At 42.6% G+C, this 9,887-nt stretch overlaps 1 protein-coding gene across 4 annotated transcripts in view; it reads left to right on the top strand.

The window, feature by feature from the left end:
• Positions 1 to 210: 210 nt before the first annotated feature.
• The window catches only part of st8sia2 (ST8 alpha-N-acetyl-neuraminide alpha-2,8-sialyltransferase 2), a 42,600-nt gene continuing 32,923 nt past the window's right edge, over positions 211 to 9,887 (top strand). For 2 of the 4 annotated variants that reach the window (XM_061894792.1, XM_061894789.1), the window contains exons 1-2: positions 212 to 712; positions 4,289 to 4,342. In XM_061894792.1, coding sequence (XP_061750776.1) covers positions 615 to 712; positions 4,289 to 4,342 — 152 coding nt within the window. In that variant the 5' untranslated portion in view covers positions 212 to 614. Of the gene's footprint in view, positions 713 to 4,288; positions 4,343 to 9,887 lie in introns of all 4 variants that reach the window. The other 2 variants (XM_061894791.1, XM_061894790.1) reach the window with 2 other exon arrangements.

Below are 9,887 nucleotides of genomic sequence, written 5' to 3'. Positions count from 1 at the left end.
TTTTACTTGCTTTTTGTTTTTATATTAAACACCTTTTTTATTAACTTTCAAATCGTTTTTTTTTACTTGCAGAAATGTGTTTATTTTTTCAAACGCGCATGACTGAGCGTGACTAAAAACATGTGTGTATTCGTGGAGTTTTAGCAGCAATGGCTCCCAAACCAACGCTTCACAACTGTAAATCGGTTCTCATCGTTCACCTAAAAAGAACCGTTGAAATCATTCGACTCGTTCGCGAACGTCACATCTCTAAGTCACTCAGGTTGGAGCCACGAGTCGCTTCTCTCCGCCTCTTTTCTACCAAAGCTACTTTTTATTCGGCTCCTGCGCCTTTAAGACGGCAGTAATCCACATCATGTCGCCCCCGCTGCATCTGGAGGTACACGCTTTGAAAGTTAGACCGGGGAATTAGCGCTAACACTGGGGGACCACCGCCGGGCAACACGAGGCGGGGAAAGACGTGGGGGTTTGGAAGAGATTGGGAGGCAGTTTTGCGTGGGAGGGGTCTGCCGATCACAACAAAGGGACACATGATGGGTGGACGGCTGTAGGAATGGGCAAGAGAGGAAGGTGATGGTGCAGCTTGTGCTGGTCCCCACTTTCCCCGGCCGACCATGCTGCCTGCACCCCGGACGCTGCTCTTCCTCTTTGTGACTCTGCTGGTGCTGCTCCTTATCCTGGATGATATCTCACAAGTGGAAGAAGAAGCTGCGTAAGTAGCCTGCAGTCATTTGTCCAGCCATTGCACTGCTGTGTGTGTCTATTGTGTCCAGCAGGTTGTTCACAATCGATAAAACAGTTGCTGAAACTGCCCTTTTCTCCCCCCTACCAAGTTAAAGGCCTACTAAAACCCACTACTACCCACCACGCAGTCTGATAGTTTATATATCAATGATGAAATATTAACATTGCAACACATGCCAATACGGCCTTTTTAGTTTACTAAATTACAATTCTAAATTTCCCGGGAGTTTCGTCTTCGAAAAGTTGTGTAATGATGACGTGTGCGCAAGACGTCACGGGTTTTTAGGAAGTATGAGCGCTGCACACACACACAGCTAAAAGTCATCTGCTTTAACGGCATAATTATACAGTATTTTGGACATCTGTGTTGCTGAATCTTTTGCAATGTGTTCAATTAATATTGGAGAAGTCACAGTAGAACGATGGAGTTGGGAAGCTTTAGCCTTTAGCCACACAAACACACGGTGATTCCTTGTTTAAAATTCCTGGAAGCGAAACTTTACTATGGATCAGAGAGCGGTCAAGCCAACATGGATCCCTACCAAATGTCAACCAGCAGGTTTCGGTGAGAAAATTGTGGTTAAAAAGTCAGTTCGGAGAAAAGCTGAGCTTGTGCCGTCCATAGCTGCCGTCGACTCCCCTGAGACACTGCGCGTCAAGACACCCGTGGAGACACCATTCCGACTATCAGGTACTATTTAACTCACTAAAACACTAGCAACACAATAGAAAGATAAGGGATTTCCCAGAATTAACCTAGTAAATGTGTCTAAAAACATCGGAATCCGTCCGAATGCAATTGCGTCTTTTTGTTTTTTTTCTAGATATCCTCAAACACAAATCTTTCATCCTCGCTCAAATTAATGGGGAAATTGTCATTTTCTCTGCCAGAATAGCACTTTTTATTGGAGGCTCCCATTAAAAACAATGTGAATATGTGAGGAACCATCACACGGGTGACGTCATCGTCTGCGACTTCCGGTAGAGGCAGGGCTTTTCTCTTAGGACCGAAAGTTGCAATCTTTATCGTGGATGTTCTCTACTAAATCCTTTCAGCAAAAATATGGCAATATTGCAAAATGATCAAGTATGACACATAGAATGGACCTGCTATCCCCGTTTGAATAAGAAAATCACATTTAAGTAGGCCTTTAAATGTTTGTGGCTTGTTTCTGCCTTTGCAATGCAGCAGCTAATCCAGGAGCAGTGTAGCCCAGGTGGTCTCCAAGGGTTAGGCTATTTGTCTTGCAGCAGCTTGCATGTGGGATGGACTACATTTCCACTCTTAAATAGAGAAAGGAAAGGGGCGCAACAGACTTTCAATTTCCCCCCCCCAGAAATGGAATTTTAAAGTCACAAGCACGCAGACACATGTGCCCCACTTACATTTTGCATTTGCAACAATTCTTAATTTAGCAAAAGCCTGTGCCACATCCTTCTCGCTCTCATTAGACAAGCTCACATTTCCCCCTTCCAGGGTTTTGTTTTCAATGTGCAATTATTGGGTTGGGATTTGTCATGGGAGAACAAACGGAAACACTTTCTCCGTAGCCTGAATGCAGCTTAATACAATTAATACAACAATAGTGGCTGTAGAAAAAAAAAGGGAGCGGGGCGGGTGGGGGTATCAGTTTACCATCATGGTGTTAAGGGAATCCACACGTGAAAGCAGGTTATCTCAATGCACAAGCTTATTGTTATATCCTATACAAGAACTGGAGATCCTATACAAGAACTGGAACTACAGTCATAAGGAACATGCATTAATCTGGTGTGCCAGACCGTCACTGCATAGTCTGCTATTCTATTTATCAGTAAGCAATGTTACTTATTACTATTTCAACAACCAGGAGTATCAGTAACACAAAAGCAGCGGCCACAACAGCGTGGTCACACAGCGCTGTGGGATGGCTCCTCTACCAGGATATAGCTGAATACTGCATCCTGATATAAGTGTTTTATATTGCTCGTTATCGTTAATTTTTAATATTTTTTATAACTTATCGAAAATTACCACCAAAATATAATAGTTATGAACATTTCAATTTAGAATGTAACCTTCCTCTGATTGTAGTCCCCTCAGCTATCAAGGCAGAAAAGAAAGGAAATGTCAACACAACCATGGAAAAACACTTAATGTCCACATTGGGCTGACTATAGCCTGTTTTAAAAAACGCCATACTGTTCAGGTGACTTTTCCTGTTTTGTCGACAATTTCTTCGCTCTCTGCAGAACTCCTTCAAAGAATCAACCGTGAGACAACAAGATGGCACCACCAAACTGATAGTTGATACTGTTAACTGATTGGCTTTGAGCTTGTCACTCCCGCTGATCAGTGATTACTTCCTGCGTTGCTCGGTTACCAGGGAGCAGTACCTTTGTCAACGCAACCAACCTTGCTTTGCATCTTCCAGTTTCTTCAGACATAGAAGAAAAGAAAATATCAAAGGTTTTATCGTACGCATTTTTTATTGATATCGAATATGTGTCTATCACACTATAAATAGATATTGTTTTATTGCCCTTCTACCAGGTGTTTTTATTTTCTATTTTATTTTATGAATGAACAATCTGTTATACAGACTGTATATGAGCCAGATTATTTCCATTTGTAGTCCCTTACATATGTTTGGGTGGCACTGGGAGCAAGGCAGGTGAAGTTTATTTCCCAATAACACAATGGTAATAGCTGCGTGCCATTACCACTAGAAATGTGCAAAACCTAAATATTGCAATAAGAAATTGGTAATGGAAACAGTCATATTTCGAAATACCTTTCAAATATCGCTTTTTGCGCTCCCATAAGGGGGTTTTCCGAGTTTTTTTGATATTGGAAGTTTTTCGCATTTGGTCACCTTCCCGCCAAACCAGCGGGGTGTCAATGCAGGACAACTAGGACAGACGGGTCTTCTTGTCTCGCGTCCAATCGGTCGGCTGGGGCAATGGAAACAGAGTTTATGACTAGTATGGCGAAAATTGGATTAGTACTAGGAACACTCAGTTTTGGAAGGCCGCTCTACTAACTGAGCCCCACTGTCCCACAAACAATGCCAGTTGTGTTTAGTTAAGTTGAGGTCAGCACTGTCAGCAGGTTCTACTCTATCCTTTCTTTTAAGAAACACAACACTGTGGGGACGAGCGTTGTCAGGTGCCTGCCTGAGAACAAAAGCAAATCAGCAAATCCAGATTATGTCTATAAAAGCCAGATACTAGGGGCATTTTGTGTGGAGAAAACAGGAATACTGTGACACTGCCGATTGCCTGCCTAGTACTGTAGCGTGACACCTTTGGCAATTAATATACTGGGGCTGCATTAGGGTTACATTTCTCCTCGTTACACCAGCAAATGGGGCCCCGAGAGTATTGGTCTAAAAATACCTGCTTAATGTTTGCCTTTCACCTTCATTCGTCCTTAAGGAAAGGCCTACAGCATGGCTGAGTAACGCAGAGGATTCCTCATTGCAATCGGCTAGAGGAAGTATTTATAGCAGCGTGGCATTACAGAGCATCAGAGTCATAACTGGATGTGTATTGTTTCTTGTAGAAAGACTGGACGATCCAAGATGAACCTGCACCGGCTCATCCCCAAACCCCAAAGGTCTGAAATCCAATTATTTCACCTGCCTATTTAATACCAGATGCTATTTATATGCGCACTCCACTGATGGGGGAATGTCGTCGGCACTTTCAAGTCATTTTCAGTCTTGAAAAAAGCCAGCGGGTCATTCTCGATGAGTATTTAATTACAATGTATTTGGAGGAGCCAACTGCTAAGCCCTCCAAGACGGCAGCGTCCAAACGTCCTAGAGGACCTCTGCATTGACTAGAATCTATAATGGTCGAATACAGCATTACCTCTCATTGTCTCTGTGGGCCGTTATTTGCTTTACTGCAAGGCAATTAATTGGAAGGGAGCCTTATTTGTAATATTCCCTCAAATGGCCAGTCATTAAAAGGAATCATGTAATTAACATTTAAAGGCAAACTGTGCTTTTTGAGGGATTTTTGCTATCGTTCACAATAAGGGTGTAACGGTACGTGTAATTGTATTGAACCGTTTCGATATAGGGTTTTCGGTTCGGTTCGTAGGTGTACCGAATGAATTTCCACACAGACACATTAAGTAGCGCAGCGCACGTTGTGTAAACGATGCACACCGAGGCACAACACATGGCATGCTAGCAGCTACCGGGCTACGATAGACTGACCATACTTCCTCTTTTCACCGGACATGTCCTCTTTTGCGGAGCTGTCCGGCTGGAGTTTCTTAAATGCCTCAAATGTCCGGCATTTTAAGGTAGGGTTGGGTGTATTTTCAATGTACGTTCAGGGTTAAGAAGGGGTTAAAAACAAAACAAATTGTGCACTCAGCTGCATTCGTGAGGGAGGGGCTGAGACAGAGAGATCGAGAGAGTTATGATAAACGCGCATGCGTCGCCAGGCTCTGCTTTTTAATCCATAGATCTATCAGATTTTATTTTTTATTATCCATAGCAGGCGTGTCAAAAGTGTGCCCCGGAGGCCATTTGCGTCCCACAGCTAATGTTTTAAAGGCCAATGGCACATTCTAAAAATACTATCAAAATAAACAAAAACATAACAAAAGTGAAATAAAAAAGCTTAAAGGCTAAATGTAATTTAAAAAAAGTTCCAATGTTGACTAATAAAACAAAGCTGTTTTTTTTCTTCCAAACTGTCATTGCTCAAATCATAATATTGAATCAAAATCAATGTTATTATGAATTATTGACCTATCCAAGGTTCCCATTACTTCACATCAAATATTCCACTAAGAAAAATATTTTTGGTGAAAGATTTAGAAAATTTGGTAAATAAATAACCAAAAAATTTATATTTTGTTGTTTTCTTACTGTACCAAAAATAAACCGAACCGTGACCTCTAAACCGAGGTACGTACCGAACCGAAATTATTGTGTAACGTTACACCCCTAGTTCACAATCATTATGAAAGACATGTTGACAGGTGTATTTTTTTAATGCATTCTAACTCGTAAATAAACGAAAATAAGTACGCTTACAGTGGAGCCAATGGGAGCTCTTCTATTCCACCCATAAGATCCAATAAGAAGACATCAAAAAAGCGCCAACAATACTCCAATTACCTTTTGTGACTTGAATATTGTTCAAATATTAGTGATATTGTTTTTATAAGCACTAATGCAGACAAACTGTTTATAGTGGCGCCGTTTTACCAGCTCGTGTGCCAATGTTGACATGATCAAGTGGTAAGCTTCTTCCTCGCTTCCCTGCTCTCCGGAAGTTTATTCTAGATCGTAAATCATGCCACTGACCTAGACAGAAGAAGGCTGAGGATGTATTCTGACAAGTTGATACACTATGACAGACAACTTAGACCCAGTAATGGCGAGAACAACGAAAATATATTTGACTCCACCCCCCTTTTTTTCACAAGGATTACGGGACATTGTTTATCTAAAGTGTAATATATGAGCATCCTAGGAGTTGGCATCATAATGACAGCAGACCTATACAGTAAGTGATGTTTGATTATGCATTTCTGCTTTCATTAAGTCTTACAGTGAAAAAAAAAAAGCAAACATGATGCGTTTTTTAATTGAATGTGCTGCGCATGCTTGAAATTAGCAAAATACGTAAATGTTAAATGTTATTAAAATGTGCCTGTTACTACATTACATATATACTTACATCAAATTTATAAAACCCTAATGGACATAGAATGGTGTAACGTTTGCTATAACGAAACACTTCATCATTGAAGAAAATTTCAATGTGAAGATATTTCAATATTTTATTCTGTTGCCTGTGGCAATACAGTATCTTTTCTGTCTGGGAGTTAATTCCACCCTCCAAGACGACAGCAACAACAACCGCACCGACAGAGGGGTATTTAGCAGGGACTACAATCCAATCAATCAATAAATCAACCAATCAATTAAAATGAACTTATAACACCCTTAATCACAAATGTCTCAAAGGGCTAGACAAGCCAGAACGACATCCTCTGCTCAGATCTCACATCAGGGAAAGAAAAAAATAACTCAACCCAATGGGATCTAAGAGAAACCTTGGAAGGGACTGCAGATTCCCCCCTGGGTGACCAGTGCAATGCATGCCGAGTGGATACAGTTCTCCCGCCCAAAGGCAAAACCTAGTAACTCACTTCTAGCTGATTTTGAGAAAACAAAGGAAAACCAATCTATCTTGATGCTGTCTTACAAAGATCTACAAAGTCATCAAACGTATAGATGTTTTCTTGAGCTTTCATTTTCTTGCCAATTGAGCCATGGATTGAATCTGCTCTCATGAACGTGTGCCCTTTCTCCAGATATTTTATCACAATCTCGGGTGGGCCCCATTCTGCGTTTGCACATTGGGCAAGAGCCGTGTACAGCGTCCAGTTTTTATTTTGACCTCCACAGTTATCTGCCCAAAAGAGTATGCAAGGGGAAGATCCATCCATCCATTTTCTACCGCTTATTCCCTTTCGGGGTCGCGGGGGGCGCTGGCGCCTATCTCAGCTACAATCGGGCGGAAGGCGGGGTACACCCTGGACAAGTCGCCACCTCATCGCAGGGCCAACACAGATAGACAGACATCATTCACACTCACATTCACACACTAGGGCCAATTTAGTGTTGCCAATCAACCTATCCCCAGGTGCATGTCTTTGGAAGTGGGAGGAAGCCGGAGTACCCGGAGGGAACCCACGCATTCACGGGGAGAACATGCAAACTCCACAGAGAAAGATCCCGAGCCTGGATTTGAACCCAGGACTGCAGGACCTTTGTATTGTGAGGCAGATGCACTAACCCCTCTGCCACCGTGAAGCAGATTCCCACAACATGCAAGGGGAAGAATCAAGAACAATACATTTAATGAAGGTGCTTGCAACGTCCTGGGCCAATCTTCCAAATATCCCCTCGTGCCATAATATCACATAATCAGGTTGACCGTCGGCCCCCATTCGTGCAAATGTCTCATTAAAGACAATAAGGCGACTGACAAAGAAGCTTCGATTGGTCCCTTGTGATACTAGATTTTTCTGTTGTATGTAGCTGAGATAGGCGCCAGCGCCCCCCGCGACCCCGAAAGGGAATAAGCGGTAGAAAATGGATGGATGGATCTACGCGGTTATGTGGTAGTTGCTAGGTCCTGCCATGCGCGTAACAGCTTAATCACGGAACAAATTACAATATCGCATATCACCTAGGAACTCCAAAATTATTATCAGCTCAGTTTTGACCAAAATTGAGTTACTGGGTTTTGCCTTTGACCGGGAGAGTTAATAATGTGAGAGTCCAGTCAATAGTGAGGCCAGCAGGGGATCCTCTTGCTTGTAGACAAATCGGGGCGCAGAGAGCTCACCGACTGATGCATAAAGAGTGGTCACACCGGGTCCTGACTTCATGTGAAAGTTCAGTCCACTGGGAGACCAACAGGGGATCATCTTGAATGGAGACAAGTTAGCAGCGCCGAGACGTCACCAACTTATACAACATTCCCATTTTCTTAGCGTTAAGATGTAAAAAGTTGCTGGACATCCATTGTTAAATTTCATTTAGACACACCTCTAGGTGACTACAATCTGTGTGTTGGTCAGCTTTAGGGGCATGTGAAGTTGAGTGTCATCAGCATAACGGTAAAAGCTAACACCGTATTTGTGTATGATGTCACCTATTGACAGCATGTAGATGCTGAAGAGTGTGGGGCCAAGAACTGAACACTGTGGAACTCCGCACATTTTCATAACATATATTGTTATAAGAGACGCACTGCATCCTGTCAGTAAGATAGGAGTTAAACCGAGAAAGTCAAAGTCAAATACGTGTGTTTATACGTTCTAATAAAATGTTATGATCGACGGTAGTGAAAGCAGCGCTAATATCAAGTAGCAGCAACATGGATGACGCATCAGCATCCATAATTGGTATTAGATTATTAGTCATTTTGGCGAGGGCTGTCCCAGTAGAGTAATTTGCTCAGAAACTGGACTGATAGGGGTCACAGAGATTGTTAGGAGTATGTGTTCATTTAACTGCTGTGCAACAATTTTTTTAGAGGATTTTCGAGATAAAGGGAAGGTGGGACACCAGCCAGGGCTTCACAGTGGCAGAGGGGTTAGTGCGTCTGCCTCACAATACGAAGGTCCTGCAGTCCTGGGTTCAAATCCAGGCTCGGGATCTTTCTGTGTGGAGTTTGCATGTTCTCCCCGTGAATGCGTGGGTTCCCTCCGGGTACTCCGGCTTCCTCCCACTTCCAAAGACATGCACCTGGGGATAGGTTGATTGGCGACACTAAATTGGCCCTAGTGTGTGAATGTGAGTGTGAATGTTGTCCGTCTATCTGTGTTGGCCCTGCGATGAGGTGGCGACTTGTCCAGGGTGTACCCCGCCTTCCGCCCGATTGTAGCTGAGATAGGCGCCAGCGCCCCCCGCGACCCCAAAAGGGAATAAGCGGTAGAAAATGGATAGATGGATGGGACACCAGCCAGTAGTTTACCATGAGGTCACGATCAAGGTTAGGTCCTTTTAAGTAGAGGGTGAATAATCACATTTTTGAATGCGACGGGTACGGTGCCAGAGGAAAGTTATAAGTTAATAATTGTTAACACTGATTGTCCTAAAATTACAAACAGCTCCTTGATGAGTTTCCCAGAAAGTGGGTCAAGTAAACATGTGATAAGTTAATAATAGTTAGCACTGATGGTCCTAATATTACAAATGGCTCCTTGATGAGTTTCCCAGAAAGTGGGTCAAGTAAACATGTTTGTTTTGTCCCGTTTACAAGACTTCCTCTAATGTTATTTTTTCCAAAAAGAGAGAGATTATTTTGGAGGGCAATATCTGTCGTACATACATTCGTATTTGCGTTAATAGAACCCAGTTGGAGCTGGACTGCTTTAATCACCTTTCTAATGAGAATTTGGGTGTAGAAGTCAAGATCTTCAGATAATTAAAGACCGACATCAAGGCTATTCAATGACACAATGAATAGGGCTGCAGCTTATACTGTAAAGAGTCCAAGGGCTTGGGGGTCTGACATCGAAATGTGGATGTTTCCTCAGGGTATATTGTTTTGAAACTTAGTTTACTTAATTACAAAACAAACACATTGGCTTTCACACTGCACAGTCAATAAAT

This window comes from Nerophis ophidion, linkage group LG03 (assembly GCF_033978795.1).
Source record: "Nerophis ophidion isolate RoL-2023_Sa linkage group LG03, RoL_Noph_v1.0, whole genome shotgun sequence".
In the NCBI taxonomy this organism is placed as follows: Eukaryota; Metazoa; Chordata; class Actinopteri; order Syngnathiformes; family Syngnathidae; genus Nerophis; species Nerophis ophidion.
This window is presented reverse-complemented; position numbering and strand designations above follow the sequence as displayed.